This window comes from Lepidochelys olivacea, assembly GCF_965140295.1.
Source record: "Lepidochelys olivacea isolate rLepOli2 genome assembly, chromosome: 1".
NCBI classification, from domain to species: domain Eukaryota; kingdom Metazoa; phylum Chordata; order Testudines; family Cheloniidae; genus Lepidochelys; species Lepidochelys olivacea.
Genome location: NC_140411.1, coordinates 323875506 through 323892990, shown reverse-complemented (window position 1 = coordinate 323892990; position 17485 = coordinate 323875506). Strand labels below are relative to the sequence as shown.

At 42.3% G+C, this 17485-nt stretch overlaps 1 protein-coding gene across 4 annotated transcripts in view; it reads right to left on the bottom strand.

The window, feature by feature from the left end:
• Positions 1-17485, bottom strand: part of CELSR1 (cadherin EGF LAG seven-pass G-type receptor 1) — a 276811-nt gene that overhangs the window by 68019 nt on the left and 191307 nt on the right. For all 4 annotated transcript variants that reach the window (XM_084651571.1, XM_084651574.1, XM_084651572.1 and 1 more), the window contains exons 6-8: positions 8946-9103; positions 7523-7686; positions 5544-5669 (exon numbers count right to left, since the gene is read on the bottom strand). In XM_084651571.1, the coding sequence (XP_084507697.1) occupies positions 5544-5669; positions 7523-7686; positions 8946-9103 (448 nt within the window). The remainder of the gene's footprint in view (positions 1-5543; positions 5670-7522; positions 7687-8945; positions 9104-17485) is intronic.

Here is a 17485-nt window from a genome sequence, read left to right as displayed (position 1 = left end):
CCAGTTTTCGAAATGCCAAAACCTTTGTGAAAATCTCCCAGGGCATGAAGGACAGAGGCCGTAACAGGGACCCGAAGCAGTGCCGCGTGAAACTGAAGGAGCTGAGGCAAGCCTACCAGAAAACCAGAGAGGCGAACAGCCGCTCTGGGTCAGAGCCCCAAACATGCCGCTTCTATGATGAGCTGCATGCCATTTTAGGGGGTTCAGCCACCACTACCCCAGCCGTGTTGTTTGACTCCTTCAATGGAGATGGAGGCAATACGGAAGCAGGTTTTGGGGACGAAGAAGATGAGGAGGACGACGAGGAGGTTGTAGATGGCTCACAGCAAGCAAGCGGAGAAACCGGTTTTCCCGACAGCCAGGAACTGTTTCTCACCCTAGACCTGGAGCCAGTACCCCCCGAACCCACCCAAGGCTGCCTCCTGGACCCAGCAGGCGGAGAAGGGACCTCTGGTGAGTGTACCTTTTAAAATGCTATACATGGTTTAAAAGCAAGCATGTGAAAGGATTACTTTGCCCTGGCATTTGCGGTTCTCCTAGATGTAGTCCTAAAGCCTTTGCAAAAGGTTTCTGGGGAGGGCAGCCTTATTTCGTCCTTCATGGTAGGACACTTTTATCACTCCAGGCCAGTAACACATACTCGGGAATCACTGTAGAACAAAGCATTGCAGTGTATGTTTGCTGGCATTCAACCAAAATCCGTTCTTTCTCTCTCTGTGTTATCCTCAGGAGAGTGAGATATAATTCATGGTCACCTGGTTGAAATAGGGTGCTTTTCTTCAGGGACACATTCCTGCTGGGCTGTTTGCCTGTGGCTGAACAGAAATGTTCCCCGCTGTTAGCCACGGGGAGGGGGGAGGGTTGAGGGGGTAGTCACGCGGTGGGAGGAGGCAAAATGCGACCTTGTAACGAAAGCACATGTGCTATGTATGTAATGTTAACAGCAAGGTTTACCCTGAAAGAGTGTAGCCACTGTTTTATAAAATGTGTGTTTTTAAATACCGCTGTCCCTTTTTTTTTCTCCACCAGCTGGATGTGTTTCAATGATCACAGGATCTTCTCCTTCCCAGAGGCTAGTGAAGCTTAGAAAGAAAAAAAAACGCACTCGAGATGAAATGTTCTCCGAGCTAATGCTGTCCTCCCACACTGACAGAGCACAGACGAATGCGTGGAGGCAAATAATGTCAGAGTGCAGGAAAGCACAAAATGACCGGGAGGAGAGGTGGAGGGCTGAAGAGAGTAAGTGGCGGGCTGAAGAGAGTAAGTGGCGGGCAGAAGACAGGGCTGAAGCTCAAATGTCGCGGCAGCGTGATGAGAGAAGGCAGGATTCAATGCTGAGGCTGCTGCAGGACCAAACCAGAATGCTCCAGTGTATGGTTGAGCTGCAGCAAAGGCAGCTGGAGCACAGACTGCCACTGCTGCCCCTCTGTAACCAACCGCCCTCCTCCCCAAGTTCCATAGCCTCCACACCCAGACGCCCAAGAACGCGGTGGGGGGGCCTCCGGCCAACCAGCCACTCCACAACAGAGGATTGCCCAAAAAAAAGAAGGCTGTCATTCAATAAATTTTAAAGTTGTAAACTTTTAAAGTGCTGTGCTTAAAGTGCTGTGTGGCATTTTCCTTCCCTCCTCCACCACCCCTCCTGGGATACCTTGGTAGTCATCTCCCTATTTGTGTGATGAATGAATAACGAATGCATGACTGTGAAGCAGCAATGACTTTATTGCCTCTGCAAGCGGTGATTAAAGGGAGGAGGGGAGGGTGGTTAGCTTACAGGGAAGTAGAGTGAACCAAGGGGCGGGGGGTTTCATCAAGGAGAAACAAACAGAACTTTCACACTGTAGCCTGGCCAGTCATGAAACTGGTTTTCAAAGCTTCTCTGATGCGTACCGCGCCCTCCTGAGCTCTTCTAACCGCCCTGGTGTCTGGCTGCGCGTAACCAGCAGCTAGGCGATTTGCCTCAGCCTCCCACCCCGCCATAAACGTCTCCCCCTTACTCTCACAGATATTGTGGAGCACACAGCAAGCAGTAATAACAGTGGGAATATTGGTTTCGCTGAGGTCTAAGCGAGTCAGTAGACTGCGCCAGCGCGCCTTTAAACGTCCAAATGCACATTCTACCACCATTCTGCACTTGCTCAGCCTGTAGTTAAACAGCTCCTGACCACTGTCCAGGCTGCCTGTGTACGGCTTCATGAGCCATGGCATTAAGGGGTAGGCTGGGTCCCCAAGGATACATATAGGCATTTCAACATCCCCAACAGTTATTTTCTGGTCTGGGAAGAAAGTCCCTTCCTGCAGCTTTTGAAACAGACCAGAGTTCCTGAAGATGCGAGCATCATGCACCTTTCCCGGCCATCCCACGTTGATGTTGGTGAAACGTCCCTTGTGATCCACCAGAGCTTGCAGCACTATCGAAAAGTACCCCTTGCGGTTTATGTACTCGCCGGCTTGGTGCTCTGGTGCCAAGATAGGGATATGGGTTCCGTCTATAGCCCCACCACAGTTAGGGAATCCCATTGCAGCAAAGCCATCCACTATGACCTGCACATTTCCCAGGGTCACTACCCTTGATATCAGCAGATCTTTGATTGCGTGAGCTACTTGCATCACAGCAGCCCCCACAGTAGATTTGCCCACTCCAAATTGATTCCCAACTGACCGGTAGCTGTCTGGCGTTGCAAGCTTCCACAGGGCTATCGCCACTCGCTTCTCAACTGTGAGGGCTGCTCTCATCCTGGTATTCATGCGCTTCAGGGCAGGGGAAAGCAAGTCACAAAGTTCCATGAAAGTGCCCTTACGCATGCGAAAGTTTCGCAGCCACTGGGAATCGTCCCAGACCTGCAACACTATGCGGTCCCACCAGTCTGTGCTTGTTTCCCGAGCCCAGAATCGGCGTTCCACAGCATGAACCTGCCCCATTAGCACCATGATGCATGCATTGGCAGGGCCCATGCTTTCAGAGAAATCTGTGTCCATGTCCTGATCACTCACGGGACCGCGCTGACGTCGCCTCCTCGCCCGGTATCGCGTTGCCATGTTCTGGTGCTGCATATACTGCTGGATAATGCGTGTGGTGGTTGATGTGCTCCTAATTGCCAAAATGAGCTCAGCGGCCTCCATGCTTGCCTTGGTATGGCGTCCGCACAGAAAAAAGGCGCGGAACGATTGTCTGCCGTTGCTCTGATGGAGGGAGGGGCGACTGACGACACCGCTTACAGGGTTGGCTTCAGGGAGCTAAAATCAACAAAGGGTGTGCCTGTACATCAAGGAGTATTTCAGGCAGGACTGCACGGAGGGTTCCAATAAGAAATGGTGCACCAAAGTTATCGTTGTTATTGGAACAAGGAGGTTAGCCTGGCCTCTGATTGATACATGGCTAGATTAACCTCGCTGTGCCTTCTCTGTGACTGACTGCAGTGTGATCTAGACAGGGGAGGAGGAAAATGAGTACAAAACAAATCTGGTCTATTTCTTGTTCTGACCCACTCCATCTATCCTTTACATCTTTGGCTGGCAGCAGACAAAAAAGGCGCGAAATGATTGTCTGCCCTTGCTTTCACGGGGGGTGGGAGGGTGGGAACGGGGTCCTGACGATATGTACCCAGAACCACCCGCGACAATGTTTTAGCCCCATCAGGCATTGGGATATCAACCCAGAATTCCAATGGGCAGCGGAGACTGCGGGAACTGTGGGATAGCTACCCACAGTGCAACGCTCCGGAAGTCGACGCTTGCCTCGGTACTGTGGAAGCGCTCCGCCGAGTTAATGCACTTAATGCACTTAGAGCATTTTCTGTGGGGACACACACACTCGAATATATAAAACCGATTTCAAAAAAACCGACTTCTATAAATTCGACCTAATTTCGTAGTGTAGACATACCCTTAGATTGGTATGTACACTGCCCTTCCGCCTTATGTCCATTCTCCTATCCACGGCTGTATCCTTTCTTACTTCATTTTCTTTCCTCTCAAAGAGAAAATCTGGCGTGGAGATTACTTGTACATCTCCCAACCATCTCCCCTGAATTCCTAGTTTAAAGCTCTCTGATGATCTGATACTTTTTTTCTTGGTATAATAGGTCAAGGAAATATGAATTTGATACAACTCTTGATCTTTCTACCCAAAACCAGGAGAAAGAGAGAAGAGAATCAGGCCCCTTGACTTCAATGGAATTATTCCACCTTTACACCAGTATGAATGATATCAGAATTAGGCCCTGCCATTTTAGCCAATCATCCAACCCTGCAGTTTCAGCACAATTAATCTCACTGGAGAGATTAACCAGTCAGGTGCTATATAACACATGATGGAAACCAGCAAATGGTTGACAAAGCTACCTGTCATCAGGCAACATCACAAATGAGGTCTTTCTTTTTGAGGAACCATCATCCAATAATCACTCTAGCATCTATTTCCTGCTAGCGGAAAGGAAGAGTGTGCCTAATTTTCTTTGGCAACACCAGAATAAGGAAACCGCCTGCTCAAACTGCAAAGAAGTATGAGTCAGATTACACCAGTGTACATCTGGAATAATTCCATTCACTTCAATGGAGTCACTCCACATTTACACTAGAGCAGGTGAGGCTAGAATCTGAACTTTTATTTCTTAAAAAGCAACCTAAATCTAGGGGATTTTCCCCTTAGAATGGGAGCATCACTACAAATTAGCAACCTGTACTAACCCAGGCTAGCTGCTATTCCCATTTAGACTGTGGGTCTGGGGCTGTAATGCCAATGCTGCTGTGCCTGAACCTCAGCCTCCAGCTATGGTTTTCCTAATGAGGAACCTCCCTTACTTCCCCAGGAAAGGAACTGGGTCCAAATTTTTCACTCCCTTATAAAGCACACCTGTTGCTCCTTTCCTATATTTTATTAACAAGTTTTACATATCTATACACAGTGTTTTCAGTCATAAGTATAGCCCAATAAAATATAAAGTGTTCTTATTAAGGAGGTTTCAGAGTAGCAGGCATGTTATTCTGTATCCATAAAAAGAAAAGGAATAAATTTGTTAGTCTCTAAGGTGCCACAAGTACTCCTTTTCTTATTAAGGAGGGATTGCCTTCCGCTGAAGGAAGTAATAATTAAGTCCATGTTCATTTTGGGCATGATCCAAAGCCCACTAAAGTCAAAGGGAGTCTTTCCATTAATTTCAATGTGCTTTGGATCAGATGATTTTATTTTAAGCAAATTACGAATAGTGCCAAGCTTTGTAGAACTAATTCACTAATGTTAGTAAATAGATAATAGGAAAAGATAAAAGCTGTTACTGTTTATCCCAATAGGATTTCTGATTGATATTTTCCTGTTTTTTGAACCAAAAGTCAGCAACCATCCTTAATATATAAATGAGCACACACAGTTATTTCAAATATATAATGGATGAATTTCACACTTTATTGCAATATTCCATTATCTGTCCCCTAAAGCATCTCAAACTTTCATATACATTATGAGATGTTAATTATTAAAAACTAAATGCCAAAACACACAGGTAAACTTGAGGACACATACACTGGGAGCCTTGTGCACCTACCTTGCTCACAGTTTTTCCCACCATACTGCAGGGGGCACTCACAAGTGTAGGTGTTCCATTTATTCACGCATGTGCCTCCATTTTGACACCAGTTAGTATCACAGTAGTTCTTCTGAGCTGCACAACCTGGAATTTAGAAAACGGAGCTATTCAGCCTAAAACCATTCCACATCTGTGTATTTGGTAATGGTGGTTTCATCACACCAAAACAGACTTCAAATGACTGTAACAATAGTTTCTGAGTGACCGTCTCTGGGCTTTTTTCAATTCTGAAGGGAAAGGAAATCATTAAAGCATTACAACACTTTGAGAGCCACATGATCAAAAGAAAGCAAGAAACCGCTCAGATAAAGACAAAGGGCTTAATTCTGGTGTAACTCTACTGAAGCCAGTGGAGTTATACTATGTAGGAATGTGCCTCCAAATCAGAAAGCAACCAAACTGAAATCTTTCTTTGTTCTACTTCCCCTGAAACAGGAGCATATTTACCTAGATGAAAAACTGAATTGTGTTCAGCTAATTTTAAGGTAAAGACACAATCTGGCAAAAGCCAAATAATTCAAAGTTAGTGCTGAAGTTCCACTCTCAACTCATGGTCATTACTCATTAATTACCTGATAAGAATACACAGGATCTGAAGTGAGTGCTTCCCCTAGTGCATCACTGAACTAGACCTCCACCAGGCTGTGAGAAGAAGGAACTAACTACTTTTACACAACAGTGATTTGCTCTGCTCTGCCCTGCCCTGTGGATATCTGAGCACCACTTCCCACTTGCTGCCTCTTCCAATACAGGAGCCAGACAGCTGAGACTGTACTCTGAAACTGGTCGCTTTATGAGGCAGTACAGCAGTATTCAGCAGGCCAGAAGAAGAGCAGCTCATGTTTCATTTTTAAACCACAGCTTTTAAAAACTCATGATAAGTATGCGCAAGCTTCTGAGCAGCTTGCATTTCAGGTTTGGAGAGTTACTGCATTTGTTTTAAAGTATAACCAGAATTGGTTAAAATATTCCACTCTTCTTGACCTCATTACACTTAGTTTCAGAGCAGAGTGAGCTTTAATAGCTGAGATGCAAACACATGAAAATGGAGGGTTATTAAAAGAAATTCTGGTGCCACTGTTACAGTTCAGGGCAGATGTGCCACTCAAGTACCGTCTTGCCATCAGAGTGCATGAAACACGACTTAGGGCTAAATTCTATGTGCAAATCCCTGGATGACATTCTCCTCCGTGCAGAGGACCTACAGAAGCTTTGTGAACCTCCTAAATGCCATTTCATTCTTTAAGTAGTGCACAGAGCCTCAGAACATCGTGTGGGTCTTCGGCACTGGTATGAATTTCACCTCACTCAGATAAATGGGGTACATGCAGGGGATTTATACAGTGGCCAGGCTAGAAAGACTAGAATACTTTCCCCTTATTTTCCAGACTGCTCCATGGTGGCTACTACAGCTTCAAAGGTGCAACAGCTTCTGTGGCTGTTATATTTCTCCCAGAGAGATGGCAGAAGGGTTGGCAGTGAAGAGTAAAAGCGTGTTTCCCTCTCCCCATAACCCTATCCAACCTGCTCTGCACTAGGTTTGGGCAGACTCCTTATTCCAAATCCTCCCCTCCACTGTTCAGCTGAGCTGAAATAGTTCCAAGACGAATTGGGCCTTCCATATCCAATGGCAGCACTGCGGGGGTAGGGAATGTAGGAGGAGGGCAGGATTTCTCCTGAGGGGAAAAATTTCAAGGACTGTCATAGCAAAAATGTGCATGTGCCTCACTGCTGTGTACATGGGCAACTAGTTGACCTATACCAGTTTGCACCCTGCTAATCAAATGCTATTTTTCACATGGAAAGGTTGCACTTGCAGCTTTCCATGCATTCCCCATGCACCCTCCTTTGAAAGTCTGGTTCTTGGTGTACACAAGAACTCTCAGCATGACAGAAAGCTTTTTCTTGTGGCCTTTTGAAGATCTGGCAGTTTATACCTGCAAGAGTGCCATTATTGGCTATGAAACTAGCCATGTCGATTGGCTTGTTGTCAATGGAGAGGTTCCTCATACAGCCAATAAACTCTCTGTTGTGCACAGGAAAGTCTTCAGGCAAGTTTGGGACACCCCCAAGCAGGAGAGGTCCAGTCAGGTCCAAAGATCTAAAGAAATAAGAAATTAGCTGGATTATTTTCATGTCATTTGTTTGGCCTCCTTTACTTTACAGTTTATTCACAGCTAATCTGACTAAAGAAATCTGAGATATTTAACCGTTTTCTGTTAGCTCATTATTTGCAGGATTTAGCTTCAAAAGACTGTAAGCACCGATCTCAATAATCAAAAAGAATCATAATAAAATTAGCTGCAAATTTGTAATTTAGGACTGTTGGAGTTGCCGTAACAACCACACCAATAGAATCAAACATTGGTCTCTGACAGTGACCAGAACTAACTATGTTAGAAGGCGTAAATGGAAAATTATGAAACAACATGCATCCATGGGAATTTCTTTTTAATCCCAAGTAGTGAGATGTTGATTTGTAGCCTAAAGCAGGAAGGTTGGTATGTTATATACACTTTTATTCTGGCTGCTGTAAAACTATGTATAATAATTTTGTTATTCATAAATTGCTAGTCCCTTTTTGAATCCTCCTTGGCTCCTTGTGTTAACATCTTGTGGCAGTAGGTTCCACTGGATAGTTATATCACCTACAAAAAGTATATCATTTAATCAGTTTTAAATGTTAACAAGACTTTTAACTTCAGTGAGTGTCCTCTTGTTCTTGTATTTCAGAAAAGGGTAAATATGATCACCTGACTGGCCTTTTCAATAGAATTCATAGAATTCATTATTTTACATATTTCTATCATGTCTCACATGTTATTCATCATCTCTCTAAACTAAATAATACTAATCTTTTCAATCTTTTCTCAGACAGAAGGCTTTCTGTATATCTAGTGATTTTCATTGCCCTTCTCTGGATCTTTTCTGTTTTTCCTCTAGCCTTTCTGCGATGGGATGATGTACCATTAATTTGAATGATGATGTCAAAATCTTTTCAGTATTACTCTCTTTTTCTTAAGGCAGCCTCCCATTTTATTTGCTCTTCTGACTGTTGCTGTGCAATGAACCGATGTTTCCACTGAGCTTTCAACAATGATCACAAACAATTTTTTGTGTGTCTTTATAGTTATTTTGGACTCAACAATGTGTATGAGCCGTTCAAATTGCTCCTTCTGATATACAATGCCTTTCACTTCTGTGCTCTGAATTTCATCTGCCAGTTTAAAGTTAGTCAGTTTGTTTTCTTATAAACTCTTTGCTATGTGTGCTTTTCTTCTCACTGCCATGTGTTGTTGTTATTGCTCAATTTCTTTTAAATAGGAGAATGAATAATAAATATCTGTAAAAAGCCCTTACTTTTTTGAGCCACTTTGAGTTCCTTGGGCAGCACATGTGTAGTTCCCAATGAGACTTCCGAAGCGCACAGCCACTGCAGTGTCACAGTCATCCACTGTTACTACCGCCACCTTCTCTCCTGAAGGTCCATGAGGAATTCCTAATCGTCCAATGTGGGGCTTCAAAAAATAAACAACATACCTATAAATAAGGCTACAAACTCAGCAGAATCAACATGCCTGCAGTCTACTCAGACGGCATCATTCTGCTTTTAAGATGACTAAAGTAGGCTGTCCAATCAAACATGCATTAGTTAAGGCCATCTCACTTCCAATTCCATTGTGCAATAGGAAACAAAACGGCTGACTTTATCTGAGAATAGTAACAAGCATCCAGAAGAACTGCGTGATGATTTTTCTCTCTTGATCGGAATTTGAAAAATAGGTATGTAGCTTGGCCAAAAGCTATTGATGAAGTGATCTGGCCCAGCTCACTTAGAATGGTTCTATTGCACCAGCACAGGACGGTTTCCAAACAATTCCACTCTTGTCACCAACTCTCCCCTCTCATCTAAAGTGAAGAGCTCACTTAAAAATATTGTATTTCTCACTCTTTCCCTTGCAAAAGCAGCCTTGACAATATAAACTGACACAATATGTCTCCCTAGGGTTAAAAGCATGAAACCGATTTTTCATTTAAAAGATTGACAGCCCCCTCACAGCAACCCAGGACTGGGCTTTAGAGTGCAGAAAAAAATACAGCGACAGGCTACTTGATTTTGGGGAAGATTCCAGATCAAGATCACAACTGTATACCACTGTGTCACCCAACTACTGCTGATGGCACGAGGGCTGCCTCAGAGTCCCACCGACCCCTTCTGGTACCTGAGCCAGCTCCTCTGCTGAGCAGACAGAACGACCTCTGGCCACAAGGAGTAGCAGTTCCACAGGACTGAACAATGGACAGAGAGCAAGGGACTGCTCTCAGCTCTGACACTCAGTACTTCAATGGCCTTCCTTCAATCACATAGGCCAACATTTTCAAATATTTTTGTGGGTGGTGAGAGACATGATCACAAATGTTTTGCAGGGCTGGCAACAAATTTTAAGGCCAGTTATGTTCTTCTACTGTCTATCTGGATACTCACACTATAGCACTGAGCTCCTCACTAGCATTAATGAATTTACACTCACACAACACCCTTATGAGCAGGAGTGTGGCATTTTACAAACAAAGAAATGAGGCAGAGAAAAAAAATGATTGATGGTCACAAAAGTCTACAGCACCACCAGAAACTGAACACAAATCTCCACCCAAAGTCTTAACCACAAGAATATCCTTTGTCTTTTTATAGCTCCATTAACTTCAAAAGAGTTATTTCAGTCTGACACCTGCGTAACTAAGAGGAGAACTAAACAGTCACCCGGAAACTGAGATACAGATCCCTCAGACTGAGGAATAACATCTTTGTAAGAGACACAGTAACAGTGTGACAAGGTGGGGGAGGTAATATCTTTTATCGGCCCACCTTCTGTTGTTAAAAGATACATGCTTTTCAAGCTCACCGTGAGAAAGAGCTCTATGTATGCTCAAAAGCTTGTCTCTTTTACCAACAGAAGGTAGGCCAATAAAAGATATCCCCTCATCCACCTTGTCTCTCTAATTATCCTGGAACCAACAAGGCTACGAAAACATTGCAAACAATAATAGTATCAGTCTAAACAGAATAACAGCAATTGATAAAAGAGTCATTTTTCATATTGCACACCTGTAGAAAGCAACTTAGTCCTGCTTTTCTAACTTCACAGCTTCTAGGAGAACACTGTTTGTAATATACAGCATTGCATGAGCCAGATCTTGCTCACTTTATTCATGTCCTACTGAGGTCAATGGGGCTACTCAGGATTTAACACCAAACCTATTACATCATTGAAATCAGAGTGATAGTCTTATGATCCTTTGATCATCAATAGTAGCAACTGTTGAAGAAAATCATGATGCATGGGCAAGTTTGCTTTAGCATGCAGTGCACTCCCTTCAGAACTTATATAGTCATTTACATGGCACGTTTCTTTGGTATCGAATTTGTCTGTACTGCAACCTAGGAAGTAGCAAGGGGATAAAAGATCAATTCTGTCTGTTTCAGATTTTGCATGAACAAACTTACTGAAATAGTTAACAGTCAGTTTAATCATCTGCAAAGAATAACAGCTTCATTTATAAAGCTAACTATACTGGTGCATAAAAACAGTTTAAAACGAAGTTTCCTGGTCTCAAACAATTCCAGTTGGAAAGTATTTTCCATTTCCTCTATGAACAGATAACATGATCACATAGTTTGGCAGCTATTCATGTAAAGGTTTTGACCTCTATTAAGTGATATTAAGGCACATTTTGTATTTCCCAGATTCTATGGGCTACAAAGCAGTCTAATTTGGAAAAGATTGGGAGCATACATAGATACGATGCTGAAAATGTTAGTAACAAGCTGGTCAAAATTATGGAATTAATAAATAAAATATTCCAGTTAATAGCAAAACCTTCTGCTCCAAAGTTGTAATTTACATTTTTGGTACTAATGTTATACATTTTGAAGAAAAACTTAACACTTAACTTAAGTTCAAGATGTTCAATAAGTCTGTTGTTTGTTAACTTGGAAGCATCAGAGGAATTGGCAGAGAGGGCGCTTCTCCCTCCACAGGAGGAGTTTGCCCACAGTTAATCAGGCTTGCAACCTGGATTTCCTAGTGAATCCAAAACTGCTTCTGGATGTCAAGTAGCTGCAGTAACCAAGGCAGCTTTTTGTCCCTTATATTTGACTAGGAGTTGCAACTTTTTCTTTTAGTTGATGCTTTGTCTCAGTGATCCTGACCTTTGACACCTCAAGATTAGATTCTTTGAGTATACTCTACAGTTCTTAGGGCTATACTTTAAGACCGTAAAAGCTTGGAAGCTTAAACTGATACAGAACATGGCAGCCTGTTTGTCACCGAGGGGTCCCCAACTACAGAACTTGCTCCTCGCCTCAGTTCAAAAAATCCTGAATCTTCTGACTTTCTCATCATGTTGCAAGGCCTGCTTATAATCATAGAATACCAGGGTTGGAAGGGACCTCAGGAGGTCATCTAGTCCAACCCCCTGCTCAAAGCAGGACCAATCCCCAATTTTTGGCCCGGATCCCAAATGGCCTCCTCAAGGATTGAACTCACAACCCTGGGTTTAGCAGGCCAATGCTCAAACCACTGAGCTATCCCTCCCCCCTTGCTTGTTCTCCAAGACTCCCTGAAAGGGAGGGATCAATCGCCGGTAAGGGACAAAGTTTGTTGGTGATTTAGTGGGATATGGAGAGTCTTTTTTTTTCTTTTCAGATGGTTACAATATCCACCTTTCCAGTACCTGGCATGGGGCATACTTTACAACAAAAAGACAAACGTCTAAAATGATGTAAGTAAATATTAAAGTTAATCAATTAACTGCTCCTTATACAGAAGGGTTCAAAGTAACAATGTATCAGGAACAACAGTTCAAAGAAAAGTAAACTGGTGAGACTAAATGATAGCAGACAAAGCTTTCCTATTTAGGGTCTGATCCTTGCTCATATGGAAGACAAATGAGAGTTTTGCCATTGACTTCAACAGGAGAAGGACTGGGCCCTTACAGAAGAGAGGTTCAGTACAAAATAACAACATCCACACTGTTATTTTCTGAGAGGGAGATTTTCAAGGACACAAGTGGGAGTTAGGCGCCCTGTTCCCATGACTTTTAATGGGAACTGGGCACCTAGCTGCCCTTTGTGCCTTTGAAAATCTCTTCTTGAAACACCATGCTACCTAAAAGCCAAGTTTCATTAGCTTTGCTGTACAGTAATTCTGCATTCATGAATAAATGTTCAGTGCGGTGCACAGGAATTTACCAGCATGACTCCATTAATGTTAATGGAAGTCATGTAACTAAGTCCCTGCTCACAGAGCTGAAAATTTACCTCTCATTGTCTAACCCTAAGGGCTGCCTTTCCACAAAGCGTTTGTGTGGCAATAGCTTGGGGTTCAAACTTCAAAGACCACATGCTCTAAAAGTGAGAAGTATGCAGAGGTACCAACAGCTCAATAAATAAATAACTAAAAAATAATTTACACAGAGGTCTCAGTTTCACATATGCAAATTAGAAATGAAGTTGATTCTTCCTGGTCTCACAGAAACAAGCTGCACCTTGCAGAGTATTCTCATCATTATCATGTCCTCCGCTCAAGTACGTTGCACCAATTCTTAGTTTTGCTTGCTATGTTGCCAATGAAAAACCTTACAGATTCTTGTCTTACTTAGATAAGGGTAAGAAACAGCTCTGGCTAATCAATCAAGCATAGGCTTTTGGGAGCCAGGAACCCCCCATTTCTAATCCCACTTTGGACACTGACCCATTCTGTAGCCTGGACATATCACTTAGCCTCCATGTATTTGACTTTCCACCATCTGTAAAATAGCAATAATAATATTTACCTCCCTCAGATGAGGGCAATTAGCACACACAATCTCCACAGAGTTTTGAAAACATTAACTATGCCTCAACACTCCAGTGAGGGAGGTTAGAGTTTTGATACCATTTTAAGGAGGGGCAATCTGAGGTTTAGGGTTTAACCCATGACATTCCCCATGACACAGAGGGAATCATGGTTAGCCTCACACTTATAATGAAGAAGTTCCAGACTTCCAGGCCGGTTTAATCAGACCACCTCTCTCCTTCAGACCATGATAAAAGGCATCTGTGAGATGTCTCAGACTCAGTGAATGACATCAAATGTGATCTGGAGGAACCATCTTCTCAGAGCCCAAAAGTAAAGATGATATCCTTTTGGGTGCAGATTTTCTATTTCTAAGGTATATAGCAGACTCAAGTGACACCTCCACATGTATCTTATTCAAGATGTCAGGTCAGATTCTAGTAAGATCCAGCTGAGGAGTGGCAATCTGTTTGGCTTTTTTCCTGATTCTTCAACATAAACAAACATATATATACTCTCACAGATACATATTCACACATTAAAATGCTAAGAATCTTAATCTGTGAAATTTCTGTTTTACAGTGATGGGGTCATCAGAATGTGTCTGTTTTATAGTCTGCAAATTTGATATCCTTTCCGTTAGTATATCACTTTAAAAGTCAGAGACAATGCTAAATTGATGTACTTCAGTATGATTTAGAAGTTCCATCCACTGAAAGCAAATATTTAAATCATTCATGCTCCATTCAGTTATCCGTTAAACGTACAGATGGTCTCATGGTAAATACTGTAGAGAAGAGATTAAGGGATAATGCAGGCTCTGTCTTAAACACTTAATGGCTATATTTTTTGTACTGCATTAATCATATTTCTCAAATGTCACAAACTAAATTCAGTGGCCAGTTTAACAAAATAGCCCAAACCTCTGTGGATTTATTTGTAAATAAATCAGATCCACGACACTTAATATTTTGTACTTAATGATAATATTTGCAAAGTAAAAACTGTTTCTTTGGTCAGTTAGTGGCAGAGGTGGGAACACAACTCTGGATTTCCTGCTCTGTGCTTAATCCTCTAGACTACATGGATTTTATGGTGACATCACCTTCAACTCCTTCATCAGTGGCAGCTTTCTCAAAATTCACAAGTGCACATTTTTGAGTGGAAGTGTCCACTTTATTTTTTGGAAACATCCAGAGAGTAAAAAATATTTTCATTCAACCTCATAAAATTGCTCCACTTTTATGGATGTTTCAGGAACTCAACACAGGCTCATTTATACAATAAACATTGCTATTATAAATATTTCAGTCTGCTCTGGCCTCTTTGCTCCCTTTGAAGCAACTGACAACAGAGGAAACAGCTTTGCAGCAAACTGTAGACAAGGACAACAGTGTGAAAAATATAAATGAGTACCCTTGAAAGGGAGACACAACAAACCTAGCTTGGCATAAGGCAATCCATTCTTCTCAGGGGACAGATATGAAGGTGCATATTACAAACATATTCTTTGTTTAGCTCATTGCACAAAAAGCATCTATTTTTAAAAATTAAGCTATTAGACTAATGTCCTTTTCAGTGTCAAGACTTAATACACAGTCTAATTTGTTTGCCGTCATCATAACTTATTTTTAAAAAGAAAAGCCATTCCAAAATCAACGGTACTCTTTCTCTATGAAAGCTTCCAAGTTTTTGTTTCCTGGTCAATAAGTCACACATTGTTTTTGTTAATGAGTAGCTAATGATTTATTGAGGATTTTCAGAGGTTAAAGGTGAAAAAGAATCTGTTTCCTAGTTGTTCTTTTTTAAATTAATATTTTTCTAAACTTTTGTTTGTTTAGCTCAAAAAATTATTAGTGGTATTATAGGATAAAATGTAGCATATTCATATACTTTCAAACCAACTTATTTCACAATTTTTCAAGCTCCAGTAATAATTAGCAGAAAATGGAGCATCTTCCAAAGTCTACTGCAGATGCTGGAAATCTGCAGTGCAGTTTTGGTTCAAACATGCTCAGTCTCATTAGGCAACTAGCCATGCTCAGAGAACCCTTTCATTAACCTGTTGGCCTCAGCCCAACTATCTAACCCGGGAAAGGGGGAAAAAAGGCTTCAGATTCCCAGGCAATACTTCACTGCTTCAGTGGTCAAAAAGCTCGTTAACTGACAGCTACAAACACTGTCTAGCTGGGCACAGAAATGGGAATCAACCCCCTCCAAAAAATAAACAAACTGGAAACAACAAATAAGGCAGCAGGAACCAAAAAAAGTGTGACATTTACAACCTAGAGGGATATAAATTGGTAAATACCAGACAACTTTAATGCTGCTACACAGACTTATAGATTGCACTGACCAAAATAGTCAGTCAGGCAACTGGAAATTGGGCCAGATTAGAACAAACACACTAAAGGTAATTTCTGCTTTGTAAAATTGTCCTTTGCTGATTTCTAGAGAAAAAAAATGAACAGCACCTTTAAAACAAGCCAGTATAAAGAATGGAGAATCAGTCACATATTTCCACTCTGATACATTCTGATAGTCACCAAAGGTAAGTATGACAAATTATTACACAAACTTTTCATTCCTTTGATGTGCATTATTCCTTCATTACTCACTGAACAGTGTAAAGTCAATTTTTTTGGTATGTACTTGCTCTTGACTTGAATCTATACACACCCCCAAGAATTTGTGACAGCAAAAAAAGCGCTTTCCAGTAAATGGATCAAACACTGCATATCACCATACCATTCCCTTTCCTAGACAAAGTGATATTGACATCCTGGGACTCCTCACAATCAGGATCCAGGCTGGGTCATGACATTGAGATGGCTTTAGTAGCACGGAATGGTGACCTCCTTACAGCTATGTACAGAGGCCAAACTTTCAAGTTCATACAGCTTGACCTGCTGGTGGCTTTTGACATAGTCAATTATGAGACACTGCTCATCTTCCTACAAGATTTAGCTGGTGTGAATGGTGTAGCACTCAACTGATTTTCATCAATCCTTTCTACCACACTCAAGAATGATAATAGGCAGCAGCTTCTCATCCTCACAAGCTCTCACATGTGGAGTGCCACAGGACTAGTTCCGTCCCCTCTCCTTTCCAATATACGTGATGCCTTGGGAAGAAATTGTGTAATGCCATGCATACGTTGATGGCACTCAACTGTACATTTCTTATCCAGCATAAATGACCAACACACTCACAGATATGACATACCTCCTGCAAGAGGCCAGTGCTTGGATGAAGCTTGTCCCAGGGCAGACAGCTGTGATGTTGGTAGGGGGAGTGAAAGAGCAAAACCTTGACCACACCCTTCTTTGGTATTACTGGATTCCTCTCTGCTCCTTGATACAGAGGCAGCAGCAAGATGCACCTTTTTCACCACTCGGAGACTATGTCCATTCCCCTCAGACAAGGGCCCAGGTACCACAATCCATGCAGTCTTCACCATAGGACTGGTCTGTCTCATTCAGCTTCTACCATGTTTTTCTCAATTCTGCATTGTCACTGGTTGTTGATTCCTTTACCCCACCCCTTTCTTACCACTGCAACTTTCCAGCTGCCTGCCCTCTCTGTTTCAGCCTCCTATGCTTCGCACCCTTCTTCTTGTTCCCCTCCCCACATTCTCCCTGTCATTTACACACTCCCCTCTTAGTCCAGCAATCCCTTCCTCACCCAAACTTCAGCCCTAAACACCCTCCACACACAAGCATTATGGTATGTAAGTGTTCTGTTTTGATTAATCATGTTTAATTGTGTGTTTGGAGCCCAACCATTACTGTGATCAAAGTCCTACAAATACCTAGAAATACCAAATTGTGCCACTCTTATTCACACTGAATAATATCTCACTAAGGATTAGTCCCATTTTCTTCCATAGAACAACTTGCTAAGAAAAGTATCATTCAGCATGAGTAAAGGTAACACAGCCTGGCCTTCAGAAATTTAGCTCTCTCATCCTCTCTCAGTTCAATAAAAGTACTTTGTGTGATTGTGTCAGGTTAGTGGCCTTTGGAAGGGACCCAATAAAGTACATGAGGATTCCTGTGTGGC